At 43.6% G+C, this 24,565-nt stretch overlaps 2 protein-coding genes across 4 annotated transcripts in view; one reads left to right on the forward strand and one right to left on the reverse strand.

Moving 5' to 3' along the window:
* The first annotated feature begins 3,912 nt into the window (after positions 1-3,912).
* BBIP1 (BBSome interacting protein 1) lies at positions 3,913-5,987 on the forward strand. The gene is made up of 2 exons (XM_054035079.1): positions 3,913-3,982; positions 5,645-5,987. Exons 1-2 carry the CDS (start codon positions 3,937-3,939, stop codon positions 5,812-5,814), a joined length of 216 nt encoding a protein of 71 aa, XP_053891054.1. The 5' UTR covers positions 3,913-3,936; the 3' UTR covers positions 5,815-5,987.
* Positions 5,988-11,382: 5,395 nt separating this feature from the next.
* Positions 11,383-24,565, reverse strand: part of PDCD4 (programmed cell death 4) — a 33,266-nt gene continuing 20,083 nt past the window's right edge. For all 3 annotated transcript variants that reach the window (XM_054034318.1, XM_054034319.1, XM_054034317.1), the window contains 8 exons: positions 23,521-23,634; positions 23,060-23,281; positions 19,675-19,772; positions 17,332-17,446; positions 16,358-16,465; positions 15,157-15,267; positions 13,990-14,129; positions 11,383-12,062 (listed from right to left, as the gene is read on the reverse strand). In XM_054034318.1, the coding sequence (XP_053890293.1) occupies positions 12,002-12,062; positions 13,990-14,129; positions 15,157-15,267; positions 16,358-16,465; positions 17,332-17,446; positions 19,675-19,772; positions 23,060-23,281; positions 23,521-23,634 (969 nt within the window). In that variant the 3' untranslated portion in view covers positions 11,383-12,001. The remainder of the gene's footprint in view (positions 12,063-13,989; positions 14,130-15,156; positions 15,268-16,357; positions 16,466-17,331; positions 17,447-19,674; positions 19,773-23,059; positions 23,282-23,520; positions 23,635-24,565) is intronic.

Raw genomic sequence — 24,565 nt, forward strand, 5'->3', positions numbered from 1 at the left:
GTCTCCGCCCCCTCCCCTGCTTCCCGCAAACATTTGAGTCGCGGGAAGCCTAAAGCAGGTAAGGGGGAGTGTGGGGGGAGGAGGTGCGGCCCAGGCTGGCCCCGGCCCTGGGGTGCCGGCCCCGGGCCCGGCCCCCGGCCGACCACCCCCGGCCCGCCCAGCACTGCGGTGCCCGGCCCGGCCCCCGGCACCGCACCGCCGGTCCCCAGCCCGGCCCCCGATCCCCAGCCCGGCCCCCGGCCCCGCCGGCCCATCCCCCGAGCCCCCGGCCCGGCCTGACACTGCCGGAGCCCCCGAGCCCCTGGCCGAACCCCCGAGCCCCCGGCCCTGCCGGAGCCCCCGAGCCCCCGGCCCGGCCCCGCCGGAGCCCCCGCCGGAGTTCCCGAGCCCCGGGCCCGGCCCTGCCGGAGTCCCTGAGCCCCCGGCCCCACCAGAGTCCCCGAGTCCCTGGCCCGGCCCTGCAGCCCCCGGCCAGGCACCGCACCGCCGGCCGGCCCCAGAGCCCCCGGCCCGGTCTGGCCCTGCTCCGCCGGCCCGGCCCGGCCCCCAAGCCCCCGGCCCGGCCCCCGGCCCGGCCCCCCCGATTTTCCCGGACATGTCCGGCTTTTTGGGCTTTCCCCCCGGACGGGGATTTGGAGCCCAAAAAGCCGGACATGTCCGGGAAAATCCAGACGTATGGTAACCCTACATAGTATAAGAATCTGATTATAAAGATTTTCTAGTTCATTTCTAACAACTGGGCCATTTACCAACTTAAAAAATTAGTGCCAGTTAGACTTTCAGATTGCAAATTCATAAATTACACAAATCGTGTTAAATTTCCTCTTCTAAAATAGACCCCAAACAAGGTAAATAAGGCCCCAATCCTGTTTTCCTCAAAATCATGGGAAAACTCCAGTGGGTGCAATTCTAGGGCATCAGACAAAACCTTTCACATTAAAGGCAATGGGAAAACTCCCACAGACTTCAAAGGATGAAGAGGCAGGCCCTGAAGTGAATGTGACAATTTTATAGCTTCATCAATATCAAGATTATGACTTGGGGATTTTGAAATTGGAAGAAGTGGATCACAATAGAAAATGGATCCACTTTTCCTTTCCCCTGGAACAAGGCAGAAAGCATTACAGTACCTTTGGCCAGCTCCACAACAAGCAGAAAGTAAAAGGCTTGTTCTTGCCCTCTGCAAGTTGCAATACTGGCATCAAATGTGACAGACAAAAACTTCAAGTAAAGTGAAAGCTGTCTTAACTGACTACCTGAGGGACCATCTGATTCCTAGTATAAGTTGCCTTAAAGGAAAAAGAAAATTGTCCTTAATCAATGCTTGCAGGTGCTTTAAATAGCTATTGAAGAGATGGTGGTGCTTACTGGAAGTGGGATTCTTAGTACATGTTTCACTGTAACCCCACAAATGCATTAGAAATAGCAGCGAAGGATCATCCAATGTGCCAACAGCACAGCATCCAAGTCAGCAGAGGGAAACATGACCAAGTGAAATCAAAACCAGAAAGAAAACTTATTATGGAAAAAATTATTTTCCTCATTCTCTTTTGATCACTGAACAGTGCCATTGTTCATAATTTCCACAAATCTTTGTCCATAGCTAATATACATCACTATGAAAAATGTTACCAGAATCTGCTGTTTCTTACTACTTCTATAGGGGTCACTAATACTAGCTGCAGGTTGACAAATGTTAACTGTTCCTACATGTGAGCTTTTCCCTCTACAAATTACTGAAGTAAAGGACAGGGTGTACAGGCCATATAAACAATATCATTAGCAAAATCTAAAAATACAGTTCAGCTTGGAATTGAATTAGTACTTGATTACCATCCACATGCAGAGCCAGGAAGCTGAAACTGCATCTACTGACTGTTGTGTTAGCACATTTACTTCCAACTGCTCTTCAACGAAAGTTGCTACTAAATGATAAAGAATCCTCCAAAACACAGACAGGCCCTGCATGTATCTGAGTGATGAGAGGAATGCTGGCAAATCTGGTTTTGCTGGATTTGTGCTTTTAGCATTTAGAAATACCCCAGCCTTTGATTACATTTTAAATTAAATTTTACATTAAACAGTGGCGCCACTCATACTACAAGTTCTAGGACATCAGATTAAAACTTTGATCAGAATTTGAAATCCTGGAAAAACCACTAATGGGTAATATCTTGTTGATATTTTCAAACAAGTGTAGAGTGAACTTGATGTCAGTGAAAGGTAGGGTGACCAGACGTCCCGATAAAATCGGGACTGTCCCGATATTTAGGCGTTTGTCCCGCATCCCGACCGACGTTTGGTCAGGACGCAATTTGTCCCGCTATTTCGTTGCACTCCGCTTTTTTTTTTTCCTCCGCCAGCGACCCCTCCCACCCCCACCATGTGTCCCGATATTTTCTTCCTCTCATCTGGTCACCCTACTGAAAGCGGCTGGTTTGATGGCCCTGGAGAAGGAAATCCTGCGCTTGCAAGGTACCGAATACCCTCACCTCATGTTGATGTCAGTCGGAGTTGCAGAAGCTCAGCACTTCTCAGGATTGGACAGTGGTAATATAGACTTCTCCACATTGCCCTACCAAAGACCATCAGTGCTGACAGGCAGAAACCAACTGAGGGCTGTCAAGTTCAAGTTCCCTGGCTCATTCAGTTTTCTCAGGCTGGCAACGAGGGGACACCTCGGGATAAGTATGGTGGGCAACTTCTGTACTGCAGAGCCCTGTCCCTTAGGAACTGGGCAGAGGCTCACCACCTCCTTTCATGTAGATGTCATTAAGCAAGCTGCCAAGTGATAACTTCTTAGAGCCTCCAACCTAGGCTGGGCTTCAACTAGAGATCTAAAGGCAAAGGGCTTTCTATCCCCCTTAGTGTTTTTCCAGAACATTCTAGAACCATGTCAAATAGGAAAGGTTGCCATCTGGCCAGTTTTTAACCTGTTTGGGCAGATTTTGTGGTGCCTGGCTGGTTCCTGATGAAAAGATTTAATATGCTAGGTTTGGTTTTCACTTGCGACCAACATTCCTCGTAAAAAGCAAACACACGCGGCTGTGCATCAAAATCTTTAACTGCCATATGCATCGCATGGCAGGGGGCAGGGCCAATACCCGGTCCCACTCTACATGCTGGGCCTTCAGCCTGCCGAAACGACAACAGACCCCAGGGTTATGAGGGGCGGATGGGCGGCTCCTGGGTGGGATCCCTCAAGGTGGATGGGTGGTTTTTCTGTTCTCAAAAGAGAAAAAGCCTTGCAGAGTCCGGAGTAGCTGGAAGCCAGGTAGGGAGACTGAAAACCAACGCAGGTCAGATTGCACAGCTATGGGCGTGCTCCCTCCGAACCAGGCTGCTAAACACTCCCCAGTGAGGGCCACATGCCAGCAGCCTGGGGGCAAGGCTTCATTTGCAATAAAGCTGGGCAGACTGAGGCGGTGTTAATTATGGAGGTGTGGCGTGCTGGGCTTGCCTCTCACCTCCACCAGCAACCCCACAGACTGTGCCCCCGGCATACACCAGGCCCAGGGCAGCACCAGGCTTCCCCCCACGTGCTGTAGAACCACCAACGCACCACAAGTCCCAGCATGCAGTGGGACTACAATTCCCAGCATGCAGTGCCCCCCACAAGAGACCAGGCTTCTCAACGACGCCAGGGCCGCCTGGAACAAGACAGCGCAGGGCATGGCGGGAGCGCTAGTTATTGTGGGGCCACTGCGCATGCGTTCAGACCTCCCGCACAAGGAGGGTCGATGGGCAGCGCGCATGCGTTTGCGCGCTGCTGGGGTGGGGAGGCGGCGGAGGGACCGTGAATGACGATGTGACGACAGGACGCTGCGCGCGCGGTACGCGTGCCGTGCTGACGCAGGGATACGGGCAGGTTGAAGGTTCCCTGCGGCCTGCCCGGGCCCTAGCAACGGGGGCCGGGAGCAGCCGTTCGACGCCGCCATGCCTGAGGGCAAGTCCCTCTTCCGGGAGGTGCTGCCCAAGCAAGGTAAGGGCCGTGCTCCCTGCGCCCGGCCCGCAGCCCCGCACCGCCTCGTCTCCCCCCCCGGGGCGCTGGGGTCACACCGCCGGCCAGCGAGGGGTCAGGGGGGCACGTACCCCGACTTCTCGGCGGGCTGCTCCTGGGGCGCTTAGCCCCGTGCTGCCCGCGCTAGCTCGATTCAGTTAGCACGGGTGTGCCAGGCCTTCCTCTCTGGGGTGGATGGACACACACACACCCCCCACCCCCGTGGTAAGATCTTAGGAGTAGGGACCTGGCCTTGGTTTTCTCTTAAGCACCATGCACCGAGATTTATCAATCAGTGGGTAGTCACAGCAGGGGTTCTCCAACTGGGGATCAGGGTTATTAATGGGGGGTTGCGAATTCTCAGCCTCCCCCCCCCCCAAAAAAAATCCCTGCTTTGCCGCCAGCATTTATAATAGTGTTAAATGTTTTTTAAAAAGGGGGTTTTAATTTACAAGGCGGGGTTGCTCTCAGAGGCTTGCTGTGTAAAAAGGGGTCACCCCTACAAAAGTTTGAGAACCACTGCCTCTTACAGCAACTAGACCCTCTAGCAAACCAAAAGCCAGCTACTCCCCGCACCTTCCTGATGAAGGCTATGGCTACACTGGCGCTTTACGGCGCTGCAACTTTCTCGCTCAGGGGGGTGAAAAAACACCCCCCTGAGCGCAGCAAGTTACAGCGCTGTAAAGCACCAGTGTAAACAGTCCTAGCGCTGTAAACTAATCTCCTCGCGGAGGTGGAGTACCTGCAGCGCTGGGAGAGCTCTCAAAGCCACAGCCCTAGACAAGACCAATGAAGTGTGTGGACGCATATTCTCAATTAAAGCAGGAATCCTGTTTTTACTTTGATCACTCTTCCCCTAACCAGTCAGGGCATTTGAAAGCACATACATTCGTGTTTACAAACTATTGTAAGCCCTGACAGAAAACAGTAGAAAGGAAGCTCACATTATGATTACCGTTTTACTTACCTTCCCCATATCCCACCCCCATCTTAATCATAAAATGGTTTTCACAGCTTCATTCTAATTGTTAGTTCTACCAATATAGTTTGAACGTTGGGATTGCAGGGCTGCTTTCAGACAGTAAAGCACTGAATTCTAGTAGCTGTGCTGGTAAAATGTAGGCACTGAAAGGCAGGAAAGCTGTCAAATGAGGAAATAAGGCATTATATTACATAAGCAATCTGCTTGGCTACCATTGGAAAGCTGAGACTCCTAGTCATTAACTTGATTTTTTAGGAGATAAATAGAAGGAGCAATGATAGTCTAGATGTCTGTATTTTTTGCACAGATCTGAATATATAAAAGTCCCAACCCTCAGCCATGTGACTTTCCAGTTCCTGAACAAATATTTTTTTTCCTGTGGTTCAAAATCAGACTATAGGTCCACTTCTGAAAAACAAGCTGGTTTCTTTATCAGTTGAGGATAATGACTTATGCTTTTGCAAACCTTTTCCCCAAAAGAACAGTATATTCTTTCTGAAAACGAATGCTATCTTGTCCAAAATTAAGTATTATCTTGTATATACACACTAGGTTTTCCAATGACACTTGGTGCTCTTATTTGAGATGTATTTATAGTTGGTTGTAAAATTATGCCAATTATATGAAATTTACATATTCTTATTTTTCCTTCTACACTTCAGGGCAGTTGTCAGTGGAGGATGTGGCTACCATGGTGTTATGTAAGCCAAAACTGTTGCCTTTAAAATCTGTTACCCTAGAAAAGCTAGAGAAAATGCAGCGAGCCGCACAGGAGACAATTCGCCAGCAAGAAGTGGCACAGAGGGAGCAGCAGCAACAAAGCCAACAATAGGGTGCATGATGGTTCACCCCCTCTAAGAAATATTTCACCTAAATATTGTACCTTAGTTTGTGTATATTAATCTAGTGATGTTTGCTGTACAGGAATGGTAAAAGTCCATACTAAACTTTCTTAGCTCATGTCTTCTTATATTCTACATATAAATGTCTGTAGATTTTGCTTAAGATGAGTCTTTTGTTAGTATGCTTACTACTATCTTCTGTGTAGTTGCGGCTTTCAGCTTATCTCAGCTTGATTTCTTTTTTAAAAAGCTCCATAATTATGCTGGCTTGAAAGAAAGAAAAAGCCCCATGAAGTCTCAACGTATTTAATTTTTTTTTTTTTTTGTAACCTATTCACTTTAGAGTAACTCCTCACTTAATGTTGTAGTTACGTTCCTGAAAAATGCAACTTTAAGTGAAACGATGTTAAACAAATCCAATTTTCCCATAAGATTTAATGTAAATGCAGGGGGTTAGGAAATTTTTGGAGGGCAGACAAAAGGCATTATATACTGTACAGTACGGTGCTGTGGTTGGGAAGTGCCCCTGGCTTACCCCACACAGGCACAGCCCATTGCAGGCAAGGGGGCTAGGAAGCACCTTCGTAGCAGCAGCTTCCCTGGAGAAGAACAGGTGCTGACTTTGCCGGGGGATGCTCCAGGCCCACCTCTTCCCACCCCCACTGCACCTCCTCTCTGGAGCAGCTGCATCCCTGCTCCTCCCTCCCTTCCCCCCTCCCCAAGTCCTAAGTGCTGCCAAACAGCTGTTTTGTGGTGGGGGAAGCACTGGGAGGGAGGGGGAGGAGATGGAGAAGAGGAACTTGTGCAATGCTCCCTTATAAAGTTGCTGCTCTTCCACAGAATCTTACAAGCAGTGGACAGAGCAGGCAGCCAAACGACGTTAGAAGGGAGCATCGCACAACTTTAAATGAGTATGTTCCCTAATTGAGCAGCGACGTAACTTTGCAACAACATTAAGTGGGAGGACGTTAAGTGAGGAGTTACTGTACTTTATTCATTACTGGAGGCTGCAGATGTATAGTTAACACTTCTGAAATGTTACTAATCTTGCCTGGCCATTCTGGTCTACTATTATGTTAGAGCACAGCTCTGCTAGAGGTTAAGCAGTGTTTACTGTTTAAAGCACTACATAAGTGCTCTACAATCCACATGTTTACTGGAATAGTCTTGAAATTTATTGTGCCTGATGAGTATTGGATAAGGTTGATGGTCCAGAGTGGGGGATCATGTGAGATGATGGGGGATCAAACCCTCCAACTGCTCTTATCCTTTCAGGATTTATTTTAGCTAATTCATTGCCCCCTTTTAGTGGGTAAAATTTGCTCCTACACCATGGGTTGATACAAATCTATGACCAAAGAGTGAAATGTGCATGGGCAGTAAGTCTGCTGCAAACGAAAGTTTGTAGGCAGTCTGCCACGGTAAGTGGGTGGCACGAGCTGACATGTTGCAACTGTTGAACTGAGTTCAAGCTCTAGCCACAGCAGTTTTCTGAGAATGTGTTGTGCAGATGTTGCTTTGCCCTCATTGGGCAGGAGCAACCTTTCACAACTTTTGCCCTAAAACCACAATTTTTAATTCTACTTTAGATTTACTTCTAATTGGTCAAAGATCTTAGTCTGTCATCTTCCCCCTATTAAATGAATACTAACAAACAACTAGGGTAATGTAATCATGCTTCATACTCAAACCTCTTTCTGAACAAGGGGACGAAGGTGCTGGGTCATTTGGTCAAATGGCTAACTGACGCATAGGCCCCTATGAAGTTCAGGGGCCAATATTGTCAATTTCACAGCCATAGGATTTGAAAATTGACAAATTTCACATTTTCAGATGTTTAAATCTGAAATTTCACGGTGGTGTAACTGTGGGGTTCCTGACCCAAAAGGGGATTTTTCAGGGGGAGGGAGGTTTGCAAACTTGTTGTAGTAGGGGCATGGGATTGCCACTCTCATTTCTGTGCTGCCTTCAGTGCTTTACAGTGTGGGGAAGAGGGGTGCAGAGCTATCTGCAGCAGTGAGAGATTCCCTGCGGGCTGCTTTGGGGTAAGAGCAAGTCTTGGCCTGCCCCAGCCCTGCCCAGCAGCTAGGAGCCCCCTTTGCTGGGGCACTCCCAGCAGCACAGGGAAGATTGGTGCCAACTCCACAAGCCTCCTCTAGCTACAGGAACCCCTGGGGCTGCTGCCCACTCCCAGAGGCTCCTGCAGCAGGGAGAGGCACCTAGAGGTGGGTCTCATCTCCTCCCACCCCCTAGATCAGCCTTAGGGCTGTGCTCTCATACAGCTACTGCATGCAGGGCCAGCCACCTCCCTCAACAATCTTTACTAGTGTTAAGGCTCATCCAAGCACTAGTGTTTTTAAAGCCCAGTTTGATGACTATGGTTTTGAAGAGGGTTTCCATAAAAAGTTTTTTTATAATCCCTCAACAACAAATCAGAGATGCTCAAAAGAAATTTGCTCTCAGGTAGTTCAATCACTGAAAGCAGAAGCAAGGAGAATTAGGCACCTTCCTCTTCTCAGATGCACTTGAAGAGGAAGGGAACTGGAGACATCTCTGTATACCCCAACCCCATACAAACATTCTATCTTGCCCAACAATTCCTCAGCCCACAGGGTCTCTTTTCCCTCTGCTGCTTCTGGATCTGGGGAAGGAACCCAGTACTCCCCCTCCAGATTGACCTGTTCACTTAGTACTGTTCCTGGAGAAAAAAGGGGATCACAGCAGCACAAGAGTGTGGGGATGACAGGAATGGGTCAAGAGCAGTGCAGAGGGGGATAGAGGGCACTTCAGATCTCACCCCCAAATATCCAACATCTATGCCACTTATTTGTACCCCCCTCTTTAAACCATGTCCCCCACTGACTCTGTCAGCTCCCTGCATCCTCTCCCTAGCTCAAGCAGTGTAGTCCTTGCTTGTGCCCATCCCCATTCAAATAGAAAGATGAGACTAGAACAGTTGATACAAGGCCAGGGAATAGACCAACAAGCAGCCAAGGCGTTCTGAGTGGCAAAAGAGCCAGGAGTAGAACTTGTTAGTGGAACATGAGGATGCTGAAAAGTTATTTAAAAAAAAAAAAAAAAAAGGGAAATTAACTACCCTTACAGATACTATAAAACACACACTGTAGGACAAAGTAACACCTTCACTTCTCAGAAGCAATATTTGGCTTTAGGTCAAATGTAGCAAAGAGAAGCCACTGCAGATTTGCAGAATGTTACCATCCCTTCAGCTTTGTCTCACAAGTATTCTTTTTTGAGACGTTGCCTTTGCTTACCCCTCACTAAGCCCTCAAGACCAGTCATGTATAGCACCAGGCTGCTGCCAGTCCTTATGCAGTGCTACTGGCAGCCTACAGAACTCACTGTTGCAATGAGGCATACTACATACTATACATGTACCTCTCCTCATATCACAGTGACCGCTTTTGCCAGCCTGCTCCACTTAATCCTGCCATCATTCAATTCAGCTGCACTTAAACAGAGTGAATGCAGATAAACACTGCAATTCAAGTCAGTGGAATGTAACACAAACCATGGCCTAGTCTCTTATTCATTCTTCATGTCAATTTATTGTGGCACCATCCTTCCTGTCCTATTCCAGGGGCTACTAGCTCCAGGGGGCAGAGTTAAGGTTGTGTTGTAAGGGAGGTGTGCACCTTTACACTGTTTCCTGATTGCCAGAGTTCTAAATATAGCTGAAATCAACATGCTGGAAGTATATAAGGCACCACTGGGCAACCATATTCTAGATTAACAGATTTGGTGGTGGGGGAGCCATGTTGGTCCCAGAGTATTAGCAAGGCAAGGTGGGTGAGGCAATATAGTTTATTAAACTAACTTCTGTTGGTCAGAGAGAAGCTTTCGAGCTACACAGAGCTCTTCCTCAGGTCTGGAAAGGTACTCAGGGTATCATAGCTAAATACAAGGTGGAACTGATAGAATATGCGCCAACTGCTTATGCTAAACTAAGGGACCATTCCAGGTGAAGTGGCCTGTTAACATCCCTGTAATCATAGGACAAAAAGTGGAGTTAGTAGGTTGGAGATTGTTGTAATAAGCCATAAATCCAGGGTCTTTGTTAAAACCAGGATTTTTAGTGTTTATCAAAATTATGAATTTAGGCTCTCAGGCTCGTCTTTTGAAAGTGTTGACATTCTGGCACCATGGGTTGATTCTCTGCACTAAATAAAAATAAAAATGCCCCCAAACTTTTAAATTTATTTATTAAAGAAAATTAACCTTCTCAGCATCCCCATGTTCCACCTTTCAAGATCCCTGGGTCCTACACATGCCTATCACAACATGTGGTGTACCTCATCCAGTGCACTAAATGCCCAATAATCACTAGGTGGGTGAAACCAGACAATTACTGTAATCTTGAATGCTTACTTCACCCACCCAGTCTCTAACAGGTTTGGAGTAGTTAATACCAATACAGCTACTCGTTCCATTACTCTTATAAAGGAACAGGTGTATACATCAATACAGGGGCCCTGGATAATGTTTACTAGAACTGCAGGCTGCTGCTTTACTTATTACAAAATGGCATACAATATCAGTTCTAGGATGAAACTGGGACAGTGTGTGCTTCATATTGAAGAGTACCGTCTGATTTGGAACACTTGCCCATTAATGGTCACACACACACCAGAATTTGTAATTATTATATTTGTTATATTTAGGATCAAGCGCTGTATATGGGCAGCCACCTTTGTTTTCTATATGTAGACAATAGCATATACTGTTAATACCATCTAAACGTTTGAGCTTCCATTATACCCCTGTGAATCCATATTAGTATCTAATGCCAAGGGTTGGTTTGTTTGTTTGTTGGGCTTTTGTTTTTTTAAGATAAACCTTTTCTAAAACAATTTTAAAAGAAGCGGTGAAAGAGTAAATATAAATCTGGAGAGGCTACTAGCTTCAAAAGCCTGAATAAATAGGCTGGCAGGAGCTTAAACAAGTTAATTTTGGAAACGCAAACATTATAACTAAGGTAATTACTTTCATGGTAGCAGGGCCAGCTCCAGGCACCCAAGCACATGCTTGGGGCGGCACCTGGTAAGGGGCGGCGGGGGGAGCGCGGCGCGGCATTCCGCAGGGGCGCTCTGGCGGCGCGGGGCTCGGCGCTCGGGGGGTGGGGGGTCCGGCGGTGCTCGGCGGGGGGCGGGCTCCGGCAGCGCGGCGCTGGGGGGGGGGGGGGGGGGACACGCGGCGCGGGGCGCTTTTTTTTGCTGCTTGGGGCAGCAAAAAAGTTAGAGTCGGCCCTGCATGGTAGCAAGTATGTACTGAAATTTTGTGGTTTAAAAAAAAAAAAAACCCACACAATTGCACAGTTAACACTGAAGAAAAGATATGATTGCATAAATTGTACCCATTTTCAGGGAAGTCTTTGGTAAAATGTCCCTTTCAGTTTAGGTATTCATTAATCCTCTGCAAAATGCTATGCAAAAGGGTACTTTTTAGATATGTATTTTATTGGCACCTGGTTCAAAGATTATCTGCAGAGGACACAAAGAGCTTTCCAAAACTGCTTATATAAAAACAAAGAAAGAGGATAGCTTTACAAAAATTTATTTTGTAATACATTCTACAGAACTGTTCATTTTTTCCAGTTTTGTAGAGAAATAGATGTTCCAGACACCTTTTACTGCACTGGTCTTTAAGACCAATCAGTGCGTTCCCCTGGAAAAGATGAATACGTCTTATGACCAAATCCATTTTTTAGATTCTTTAAAGAAATAACCATTTTTCCTCCCAAAGCACAGCATTTCAACAGCAGCAGCCCAAATGAGGTTACAGCAGTTTAACTTGACCCCTCTATAATAAAGCTTTGTATAAACCAGTGATTTTACTACAAAAACACTGTCCTTGAAGGAAAGGAGTGACAGTCAGACATCAATGCAGAACATGGAATGATTAGGTCATAAACATATGGCACTTACAAAAGGGTAGCTTATTTGAAGGCACCACCACTGAAATGTGGTTACTTGTTCTGTTCTACTATATGCCCTTCCTGAATATAAATTTACAAAACTATTTCAGAAATGATTTGTACCCAAAACAAGTGCTTTAAAAAATTATATATGAACTGTGCTAAGCAACTCTTACAATTTAGATAAAGAATATATTTTTTTCCCTTTAAACATCTAAGGCTGCAAGAGTTGGTTTCTGTACTCAGTAGCTCTCTAGTTTAAGACGACCTCCATCTCCTTCACTTACAAAGCGCTTCCTTCCCCTGTAAGGAAAAACAAAATACAAGATTATAAATTTCACATTCGTGTCAATAGTCTTTCTTTATTTACTATAGCTTAGAGTGATCCCCTGCACCACTTCACAGGTCCTGGGAGTAACATGGTGATCAGCACTATTACCTGTCAAATTCTTGATCATCTGAAAAGGCCACATAATCTGAATATTCTACACAGAACCCTGTATTTATACTAGGCTTTTCAAAACTTGACTCTCAAGTTTCTTAACAGGCATACTACTTCTTTCTCCCTTTCTTAGGGCTCCTTGTAGTGTTAGAACCTGAGAAAGGTGCTAGCTTGACAGCCAAGATAGTGCGGCTCTATTTAGCCAAAGAGCAGGAATAGTACAAAGTCATGCAAAGCATCCTTCCCTATGCTGCCTTGTCCTTGGGCCTCAAACCCAAGTGGGAGGAATAATCTCTAGGACAGAAAGTTATAATCCTTTGCACATTTTATAGGGCCTTCCAATTACAAAGCTCAAAAGTGCTTTGCAAACATTAATCTGGGGAGATGAGAGGTTTAATTAAAGGTTACAAAAACTTAATTTTGATAGTGCTTCTACATACAGTCACTAAAACTGAAGTATAATGGAACTTTAATTTTAAATGATGTAAAAAAAAAAAACTATACCAGGGAATGTGTCAGTATAAAACTGAATGGATTTGATTCCTCAAAGAACAGAACAAGGGACAATTTTAAGTCCCTAGTTTATGGATGTTGGCTCTCTCTGGGATACGAATAAACTCATTAAAATTTTACAAACTGACTTTATTGCCATCAGGAAGATAATTTCTATATGAGAAACCTAATTTTCAGCAGATCAAATAAAAAAGGACCTTTAAAAAATACAGTATATAACCTAACCCATAGTAACAATGCCTTGTGAATAGGCAGAATAAATTTGCAAAACTCACTTTTTTTAAAAAGTGAAAGAGGAGTACAGTGTTAAGAGCTCAATGCCCCAGAGCTCAAGAAATAAGGCATGGGGCCACCTACTGAACAATGAGGATAAAACAAAAGATCGAATAGCTGCTCATTACATGAGCATTATCTATTTTATGTCTTAACTGAGGCAGGTCTCCTTGCCCAGCCAGTTCCAGTTCCTCCAACTCCCAGCTTCTCATCTGATCAGTCTCTCCCTACAACCCTGGCCTCCAGTTGCTGCCCCTCCTTCATATTACTCATCCCTGACCTCCCTCCCCAGTTCATAACTGAATCTCAGTGTCATCATTCCCCGCCCCACCCCCAATTCCTTGTCCAAATCTCTTCACACAGCTATTTCCAGTTCTCCCTGCTATCCCATCTGTATTCAAAAATCAGGCAACTTCATCCTCCATGCTACCCAAAGGGGGTCTCCTTGAGAACACAGTTGAGACTGTCTCCCTGCTCTCAGTTCAGGCATGGCCTGCAGCAGGCTGGAGCTGCAATTACAGGGAAAGTCCTGGAGTGGCGGATGCCAAGTGCAGATGGAATCTTTGGGGAATGTAGCTGTTAAAATCTAAGACATATAAGAGCATGAGATTTCAAAGGCTTATAAATTGACCAAATTTGGGCAGATTTTCATAGGGATAGCGAAAGACACATCCCTGACACAGCAGCCACCTCCTGCCAAATTTCAAATTCCTGGTCCAAAGCATGGGCGCTCTAGAGCTTTCCAAAGAAAAAGTTGGCATGATTTTTTAACATTGACCAAACAATGTATTATTTCCTAGGTTCATTCTCAGCAACTGCTCTACCCTTTTGGCTGATATTTTCCAAAAGAAGTCAGCCTCAGGCAGACACCCAGCATGGAAAGTTTCAGTCTAAATGCTTAAAGTTTGGCAAAGTTCTAAGCCACTGAAGACAGGGTCTTATAATGGGAAATGTCAGGCAAACTTAGTATACCAGCTCTGTTTATAATTATATGAAAAGTACCTTGAAGGACAGAGGTCTCTCAGTGGTTTGGAAATGATTCCAGCTTGAAAGCATTCCTCTACAAACCGCTCAAGCATAGAGTATGAATGTGGCACATCCAGGTTAATATCTGGGATTTCACGGTAAACTCGTTCATAACCCTGCAATATCAGAATTAGGGTAATGAAGTCACATTTTGCTACAAGAAAGGGTTACCCTTTTATACTCTCTGAGGGGATTATAATAATCCAAGTAATTTATTAATTTTTAAAAAGTATTAAAAATAATTTCAAGGAATCTACACCACCTCAGCGGCAAGTTAGCACCACGCTATAGAACACAGTATTACCTAGGTAGATGAACTAAATTTTAAGATTCCCCAAAATCAGAGGACCTGTCTGTGACCAGGCTAACCTGCCTGTACAGCATAGTCTCATGGGTAGTAACATCAGAGAGGGAGCCGTTTCTGGAGTTTTACCATTCCTCCAATCATTAAGCATCTCCCTAACACACCAGCTCAGACAGCTGAATAGTCTGTGCCCAACACAAAATCACTTCCCCCCCAGAGCAAGGGAAGCGGAGTAGACGGAAACTAGATTGTGAATGTGTCACAGAGTGGTTCCCAGTGTGTGGGACAACACAACTATATGCGGTCACTTGTTCAGGGCTTATGGCAGAACCACAATTTAGTTCAGATATAGCTAAATGATTTTGTTTTTATACTCCAAGTAATTTTTTTTTTAAATCAAGTAAATCTAAATAAGGCTACTTCAGTAAGAATGGCTGGTCAAGATCCATAGAAACATCCCTATTTTATATTGCAACATTATGAAAGATTTAAATTTTTAGTAATTAAACCACATAATTCAGTAAGACACCTCAACGTTTCCTTGTTATTAGAACATATTTTAAATTATTCTCAACTCTGCAGCTCCACAAGACAACACTGTTGAAGTTCGTTTGTACCCCCTTGATACACAACATTTATTGCTCTATCTTGGAAACATCAGCTATCGCCTATTTGTACAAGTCACTGGAGGGCCAACAGAACCACAGCAGTACCATTGATAACAATGGATCACCATCTATAGTTTAAGAGAAGGTGTAAAACAGGAATGACGTTTGAAAACACACAACAATTTTTTTGTGAATTACTATTCCAATTATATTTTGGAAAAATACACTTACTCTTTTCATTTGGTCCAGAGTAATGACAGTAGACGTCCAGAGGGATTTCAACAAATCAAGCATCATTTTAAAGGTTGTTTCTCCAGTCGATTCTAAAACCATCACAATTGCCTAAAATAAAGCAAGAGGAAGTGTTTAACTAAAAGTAGATTTTACAAGAAATGAAAAGTGAATGCCGCAAACAGAGTTGTAAAATTTCCACATGGAGAAATGTGTATTTATCACATGCGCCTTCAATGCTAGTATACTACAATATAACAACAAAGCATGTGGTGGAAAAATTATTTGGGTAAGGATACGAAGCATGAAAACAAGGAAGAGGTTACCATAGGTATACAGACCACCAGGCAAGAGGAGAGATAGAACAAAAGCTTTCTGGACTATTTCTAGAGGTACTCTAAATCACATGACCCTGTACTCAGGCATCAGTTAGCAGCAGTGTGGATGGCTCTACTTTCTGATGTCATGTATTTGCATCAGACAGACACCACAATGGAGAATTAAAATTTACACACATTTGAAGGGTGTAAAACACCAAGACAAAAGGAGCTTCTTGAGAATGAAGGAGCAACTTTATAAAAAGGGAAACATTTGGTTCAATATCAGCAAAAATGTACTGACAGAAGGCAGTATTAGACTGTGGAATAGTCTCTCCTCCCTCTCTCAGGGCATTTAAAAATAGATTAGACAAAATATTAGGAAGTATACTACAGGGAGCAATCCTCCACTAGTGAAGGATTGACTGTATAATATAACAGAAGTGGTAAAGACCTATTAAAAGAGCAATCTATCTGCTTGAAACCTGCTGTAATAAATAGCTCACAGCACTACCAACAAGAAAATCTAGGTTTAACAAAACTACAAAACTGGAGCATGGGATTTTTCTTGCCATTATTCCACATCAGACAACTGTGAAATGGCTCTTTCAGTACAAAATATCCTGTAACTGCCCCATTCATGTAATAAATACAGTTTAATTCTACATCTTCCTGAAGACACCAACAGTTTACCCAAGCACAAGTAGCATGCACTGTACTTAGAGAATTTAGACATCTGATACCATTAATATTTAGGAGCTGAACTTCAGAGTTCAGTTACATTACTTGCATGTCCACACTGAAATAAAACCTAGAATCTGCTCATATTTATCCACAATTTAAAAAAAGTTACAAAAATAAAAGGAGTCTGATTTCTGTCTTACTTCATATACAAGTTCATGGTGAAAGTGAGGCACTTCTAGTTCCTGAAGGCAACGCTCAGCTTCTGATACATCTCCAGAAAGTAGGTACTCCTTCAGCAACATATCAATCTATTGGATTTGTTTAAAAAAAAAAAAAAAAAAAAAAAAAAATACTAGGTATAGTTTAAAATCTTACAATTAATCTGATAAATCCCCTACTCAGCCGCGCAACAAACTAGTGACATGCATTTTAAAACAAATTATTAAAATACTAGTTGCAGTTTGGGATATAAACACACATCTTAAATTGAGAAGTTATGTCTAACTATACAGATAGTATGAAACTGAACACTTATCCAGACACCATTTCAAAACATGCAGTGTCTGCACACATATATGTTTAACGTGCAGCCCAGAATTAGAAATAATGTTTGATAAAATGCCCATGGGCCACTCAAGCTTAATATGACAAAGATCAAACTAATTTTCTTTTCTTTTCTCCAAATCTTCTCCCATTTTTGGTTACTTTGGCACTATCATTCTCCAACTAAGCCAGGTTTGCAACCTCAAAGTCAGACTCCTTCCTTGAAATTTTCTACTAATATCTGGAACATCTCTCAAACTTGCTGCTGTTTCTTCCCCATCCTAATTGGAGTGTCTGAAAAAGCTACCCTCCAACCATGAGGCCAAAAGGGAGACATCCCCACCCTCTGGATTTCTCAGCCTATCTTTTTAAGATAATAAACTCTTAATTGCAGGTATTATCGTTAGGGTGTTCACTGTACAAAGCCAAGTACTAAACAAGCCAACAGAGGACAAACATCCTTTTCAGTCAATGTAATGGTCAACATCTTTAATTCATAATAAATACACATTTCAAAACAGCAGAATACGATTTAGGTGCAGGGTTAATGCATCTCTTTCCTCCCTCCCAGTCAATCTGCATGAGCTTTCACACACACACACACACGACAGGTTTTTTACAAATTAGCTACCTCTTTAACAAGATGTTTTACAGATTGCTGTCCGCCACCTGATCCCCATACGCTGTCTATACGCTTTCCACCTTTTTTCATACTCAACAGCACAGTAGCTCGGTCCAATGCAGCTCTATAAAGCAAAGGTTGTGTTAGAAAATTATTTACATAAATTCACTACAGAGGAGGGAAGAAAGAACAAGGAGTTTCTCTTATGTCAAGACTTGGTTCTGTGGGCCAGGCTATGTTCCAAATTTCTTCTTCTTCATCATCAAGTATCCTTCCCTCATTTGACACAGGAGGACAGAACGTCTAGTTTCTTTTACTCAGCTAGTAATAGCTTCCCACAATAAGTGACTAGGGAGATCCAACTCCAAGAAAATTTACCCCTTATTTCAAGGCAACCCAACAAATATACATAATCACAAATGCCATCCTCCTCAGATGATGTGCTCACACTTCATCACAGGTAGTTCAGAAGACACTGTCTGTTCAGCAATGCAAGGTCCATATTGACAACCTAGAACTGACAGCCATCAGGTGAGCTTCCTGAAGTTCTCTTCCCCACCAACTTCTCCCTTCAGCTACATTCTGATAGGAACAGACCACACAGTAGTGGCGGCCTACCTGAATTATCAAGGCAGGACCTCAGACATTCCTCTACCCAGTGGAAAAGTGTGTTGGATTCCCTTTATGGTAAAATCTGGGATCTCTCAAGGCCCTGCATTTGCTTAGTAATCTAAGTCTCCAAACATGTGGCTAAACCTAAAGTGCCTTTACCTTGGAGAATGCTTACTCCCTTTGGGTTCAAAGAGTTCTGGGACTCCTGAGGTCTGGAGACAAAATGGTGCTTCAGCAGAGGAACAACAAACAGAGTTTCTAAAAAGACAGGGGAACTAGGGAAGCTTGCCACCTCACTGGGAAGAGGAACTGGATGTGAAAAATCCTAGATCCAGATTGGCTACCATATAGCTGAACAAGGAGGAGTACTCAGTCATTTATTCAGGCGGATCGTAGTCACATTCAGGGCCACCCAGAGGATTCAGGGGGCCTGGGGCAAAGCAATTTCCGGGGCCCCTTCCATAAAAAAAAGGGGGCAATACTATATTCTCGTGGGGGCCCCTGCGAGGCCCGGGGAAAATTGCCCCCCCGGTCACATTATGGAAAACTGTACTCACTATTTGGAGTGGCTAGGTGAGGTGAGAAGTAATCTGTCCCAGAAGTGGAGGTGGCCATGCTAAATGTATGGATATACTTAATTATTGGAACCAAAAATCCTTCAACCACAGTAAAAGGATTTGCATAACTGAATGACAAAGTTTTCACACTTGGGTGCCTAAAGTTAAGTAACCTAAACAGTATCAGAGGGGTAGCCGTGTTAGTCTGGATCTGTAAAAAGCAACAGAGAGTCCTGTGGCACTTTTGAGACGAACAGATGTATTGGAGCATAAGCTTTCGTGGGTGAGTGCCCACTTCGTCATGCATTCGACGAAGTGGGCACTCACCCACGAAAGCTTATGCTCCAATACATCTGTTAGTCTTAAAGGTGCCACAGGACTCTGTTGCTCTAAACAGTAGCCTAATTTTCAGAGGTACTAAGTACCAACACCACTAACTGATGTCAATGGAAGCTATGGGTGCTCAATACCTCCGAAAACCAAGCCTGAAAGGTCAACACTGTACACAAAAAATGATGTATCCAAAATCTGAGGGTAATTTTTCAAACTCTCTTTTCCCTCCCACCCCTTGCACATAGGCTGCTCCTTCAAACAGTTTTGACTCTGAAACTGAGTCCTCATATCCACATAGGACGAGATAAAGTCTGAGAATGTGAAGGATTGACACTCTCTGTGCAGCACTAAGCATGAAGCAAAGAGTTTAATTGTTTGTTTATTTCACAAAATCCTTACGTTGCTTCTCCTGACGCTGTATTAACCTACTGGTCATATACAGTCTTTTTCTAAAGCAAAATACTCCCTAATAGTTTCTGATTTGATCAGAATTTTTCTTAAATGTAAGTTAGTAAGCTCTTTTCAAGTGGCTGAGGAAAGGTTAAACTGTAAGAATTCAGTTTGCAAAAATGCTAGTCAAATTTAGTTTACTGCCCAAGTTAAACAGATTCAACTAGATACTAAAGATTGAGTTTGCCAGAAGCGTTTACTATTTCTTGGTTTAAAAGTCTGGGACGTTTTTTTTGTGACAGACTTCCTTTGAGGGTTTTTGTTGTTGTTGACTTGTTTTTATACTAGAAGAGAGTGGCCACACCTACTTTATTTTAAAATACCAAATTACTGGTTTGCTTGCTCAGGATTTAAAAAAAAACTGACCTATACACACTAACTACAAAGAGCAATCACTTACCGAGCCTGGACACAATCCACGGTGCCTTTGTAGCTGTCTATGTAAGTACTACATAAAATCCCATCTCCAACTGCTCTAGCAATAAATTGGCCAACTAACTGCAACAGAAGAGAAATATTTTTGAGACACTGAATTCAACATGATTTCTGAATAGACATTTTAACTTACATAGTTATTTGGGTTTTGTTTTTAAAATGTGGAGATTATTCACCCTGGGTAGTAGCTGGAATTATTCACCTATGGGTGCTCCACTTTGGGTGCACACAGACCCCATGTGCCTATGATCAGAGATTTTAGCTGGCAGTGCCCATTTGACCTAGTCATGAGCATGTCATCCTCATGCCCCATACCAAGGATATACACAGCTGTGCAGGCAAGCCACCCTCAGCTCCTTCTCTACCATGAAGTCACGCAAGAGAATACTTTGAAAGCAAAGGGGAAGGAAGGCAGGTAGTGGAGTACCCATAGGGATATACATCTGGAAGAATTCCAATTACTGCACAAGATGGGCAACTTCTTTCTTTGAATATTGGCCTATGGGGGCTTCACTTCAGGGGACTCCTGAGTGGTATCCCTTGAAGAAAGAGGGGGCTCTGGAGCTGGATCCAATACTGAAGCAAGGACTTATAGCAACCACCAATCTAAAGGCATGTATCAGGATGCCCTGCACAGAGAAAGTGTGCACTGCTTAGCAAATTGAAGCCATTGGTACATTTAACAAGATGGAGATGTTCTGAACCCTCAACCACACCACCAAAGTTGAGGTTTCAATGAGGACACAAGGCTGGGCGATATTAGTGGGGGGGCGTCTTCTTTTGAGATCTTGGTCTCTTAGGCAGTTTGCCTGGTCTATGAAAGCTGAAGAATTGGACCAGATGGGATTTCTGTGTCATTTGGGCTCTGCTAAATTTTCTTTTATCTGCAGTTGTATATAAACACCAAAACCTGTGTGTGGCCCTTGAATCCAGTAAAGGTGTGCAAGGATTAGTCGGTGGACTCACTCAAGCGTCAGTCCATCAAAGGGAAGGTCTTCTACAGTAATCTGAACCTCCTTAGGCAATCCCGACAGCTGCAGCCAAGATGCTCGACATGACAACAGCAGTCGAGATGGAACAAGCTGCAGTGTCAACTGCATGTAGGGAAGTTTGCAAGACAGTCCTCACTGAGAGATGACCCTCAGTTATGGTAGCCTAGAACTGTTCCCGTGTTCTGAAGGAAAGATGATCATTTTAAAAAAAAAAAAAAAGCATTGAATTTGCTATATTTGGTGTGATCATAGTTTGCCAGCAGAGACTGATAATTCTCTTTTCTAAACTGGAGAGTTGCAGAGGAGTAGCTTTTACACCCAAAGAGGTTGAGGCGCTTCTGGTCTTTACTGAACAGTGTAGACTTAGTAGGATGTTGTCTGCCATGCTAAACAATAACCCACACAACTCTTTTTAGTGGTGAGGAGGGTATGAGAATAAAAAAAAAAAAAGTTCAAAATGGTCAATCTTGATGGTGACTGAAGCTCTTTTGACAGCGGGGGTGATATCTAGGCCTGGATCCAAGGCTGGTCAGAGGCAGTATTCCATCACGAGGAGCCAAAGTTTAATCTATTTTTTTCCTAGTTCTACTTTTAGAAACTGAGGTCTTGCACTTGGCTGAGATGTGGGTATCTCCCACACAAGATATGGGATACACTTGAAACCTAGGGATACTGGATACCTGGTCGACAATGACCCCTTAGGCAAGCCCCTCAGAATTGGGGGGGGGGGGAAGGTATTAAATGCAAACCCCCCAAATAAACTTAAGAGGTACGTGTGATGGGTCTCTGGGTACCCAGGATTGAGAGTCATCTTTTTACCCACCTGCCTCCAACATAATGAAGTCTTGCTTGTGGTAACTGGGTATTTGCTTGAATGGTGGTGTTAGGGAGCTCTTTCCTCTGGGCTGTCCCTTGCAGGTTAACAACAGGTGCACCCCAGAGTCCCTTTGAATCATTTCCCTGTGATATCCAGCCCCTGTCACTGGCTAATCAAAGAAATCCCAGATCCTCTGCCCCCAAAGGAGCAGTGTACCCCAGTTCACTAGTTTTACCTCAAACTACTGTTCCTGTAAAAACAATTTTTTTTAAAAAAAATACACACACATATGTGAGCACTTACAATAAAACAAAAGTAGGTTTACTTAAAAAAGAATTCAGAGTTAACTAGGAACCGGAGAGTGGTGGAAACAAATGAATACAAAACAAAATCCTAAAACCTACAAACCTGGGTCTATGCTTATTAACAGTTACCTTGTCTATTTAATAAAGTAGGTTTTCCCTGCCAAGTTCAGTCTGTTGAAGAGCTGTCTGGCTTCACAGGAACCAGGATCCAATTTTTCACAAGAACATCCCTGCTCCCCAAGATGTCTCCTCACTGAAAGGAGGAAGAGCGTCTTTCTCCTCTCTCTCCTATATTGAATCAGTCTTTGGTCTTTATTCATAGACAGGTTGAGCCTTTGTAAGGTTTTGTCTGTTGTAATGTTCCTTTTTTACCCCCATTGACAGTTTTAGGATGGAGCAAGGCTAAACAACGGAGTCTTGCCTTACATCACAACTAACTAGGGTGGCATAACAACTCCCTCCTGCTTGAATGGGACACCACAGAGACGTATTGTCCCTTAGTGACTAACTTTTACTTCAAGTCTATAAAACATACTTTCTATATAAATATATTATTCCTTAAATATTACATGTACATACAGCTTGCAACAATTCTGAAACTTGACAAGGGCTTTCTGTAGATACTTTACCATGCTACTCTTTATGAATAATAAATACCCTCCAAGACATGTATTTGTCAGGTTGAGATAAGAGTTGTTTGCAAAGAACAGGAGACCCTCTGCATTACAGTATGATTATCAAAAGAACGAAAACTGAACTAAAGACTCGAGGCCAAGCTAGAGCAAAGCTGAAGGGTGCACACTAGAAGCTCCGTCTCAGGCCATCAAGCAGCTGAGAAGGAACGGAGGGCAGTTTGCCTGCACAGCTTTATGCATCCTTGGAATGGGGCACAAGAATATTTGGAGAGCCTGCAAGGGCTAAACGGGCACTACTACAAACAAAAAGTCTGATCAGAGGTAAACGGAGCACATGCACACCTGAAGTGGGGCACCTATAGGAACACTATTTGAATAAGTGTTAGTTTTGCTACACAAATTAAAAAAAAGGGAAACTTCTCAAATTAAAACACTGATCTGGGAGTTAGGAAGGGGAGTGGTGAGACAGAAGGGAGCTACAGCATACAAGTGATAATGCCACGAAAATACATTACACCTTATTTCATGAAGCAGTTTAACTGAACGACATTAACCATGGAGGTTAAAGTCAAAGATCTGGTGCAAAGGGCTGTAGGCATACCTGTGGTGCTCTGGGAGAATCCAACATCAATTCAGGTAGTTCTTTCAGTAGTCTATCAAATGATTTTTCCACATCACTTGTGCTCACTACTGTCCCACAAAGGTCAGAGAGGAGCTTAGATGTCATTTCTCTGTGACTAGCCTTCCCCTCTAATGACAATGATACGGCCAACACTGGCACACTGTATTTCATTTCACCAAGATTTAAATCCCTCAGCATCTCCTAAATAAGATTTGAAGAAAATATATTAACATTTTAATAAAAAATGTTAACAATTAATAAAAAAAAGAGTTAAAGGACTTAATAAAAAATTTCAAATAATCACTACAAGGGCAGAAGGAAGGTTGTTTGGGTGCCTTAACTGTGCATTTCCATATCAGCACCTCTATAATCTCGTTTGTAACTGACTGTGACTTCCCCTGTCAAGTGATATTTTTAAAAATACAAGTTGTCAGACATACCGCAACTTCATTAGTATCTCCATGTTCAAAGTATTCCTGTAACATTGGTGTTAAAGTTTTATCAAATGCTCTTTCATCCAAAGGTGGAACTACAGTTTCATAGACACAATTCTCCTGTTTAAAAAAACAAAAGAAATCAGATGCTGCTGCTGTTCAGATGCAGTATCTCTCTTGCTCTCTTTATTGCACAGCTTAAATGCTTTTTAAATCATTAACTCTTTGGTACTTGCAGCCTAGATTTCTATCAGCAATGACTGCATCATGCCTTTATAATCAGTTTGTGGAAACTCATCAGTTCTAGAACAAAGATAACATTTCCCAAAAATATAAAAGCTGATAAGTAACATTATAACTTCCAACATCATAAGCACCTAGGATTCTTCTGGCACCATACTGTTAGAAACAAAATTTTCGTGTACCATACACGGAAGGGAAGGAGAAAAACTCATATCCAGCTCTGCAGAAAGGCAAAAGCTTAACCAGACTCCTTCCATCTTTCCCCACAAGATACTCTCCCCTCCCCAATAAAGAAGCAGCCTGTTTTTCAAAACAGCTACATGGCCAGACCGCCAATAACATGTAAAAAGTGTTAAGGAGGAAAAGGACTTGGCATTTAATTTTCAGGGTGTTTGGTAAAGTCAGTTAGAAGCACTCACAAAAGGGGGAAGAGATCATGCAGCAATTGGCCATGGGGCAGCCTGACCTTGTAGGGCAATATAAGCTTAAGAACCAGAACCCCAGCACAGCCAATCTTCCTCCATATCCCTCAGTTCCCCACTCCTCCTGGACTGACATGCTAATATTCAGACGTACGTAAGTAGATAGGTAGGGGTGTGAGAGTGTGGAAGGAATGGGATGGAAGGACAGTGCTGTAACAGGTTATGTCTGGGTGGGGGCGTGAGAGGAATAGATATATTAGTGTCCTGGACCACCATGACAGAGTCTGTGCTGCACACTGCATATGATATTCATTTGTAGTTCAGAGGGGTACTGCAGCCTCCATGTACAAGAGAACCATCACAGCTTGGACAAAAAGTGTAACATG

Source organism: Malaclemys terrapin, chromosome 7, assembly GCF_027887155.1.
Source record: "Malaclemys terrapin pileata isolate rMalTer1 chromosome 7, rMalTer1.hap1, whole genome shotgun sequence".
Taxonomy (NCBI): Eukaryota; Metazoa; Chordata; order Testudines; family Emydidae; genus Malaclemys; species Malaclemys terrapin.

What these genes read in the sequence shown, in the direction of transcription:
- BBIP1 (XM_054035079.1), top strand. Translation starts at nt 3,937, where the DNA reads ATGCCTGAGGGCAAGTCCCTCTTCCGGGAGGTGCTGCCCAAGCAAG. An exon ending in GGAGGTGCTGCCCAAGCAAG is followed by an intron (nt 3,983 to 5,644) that starts GTAAGGGCCGTG and finishes TCTACACTTCAG; the next exon opens with GGCAGTTGTCAGTGGAGGAT.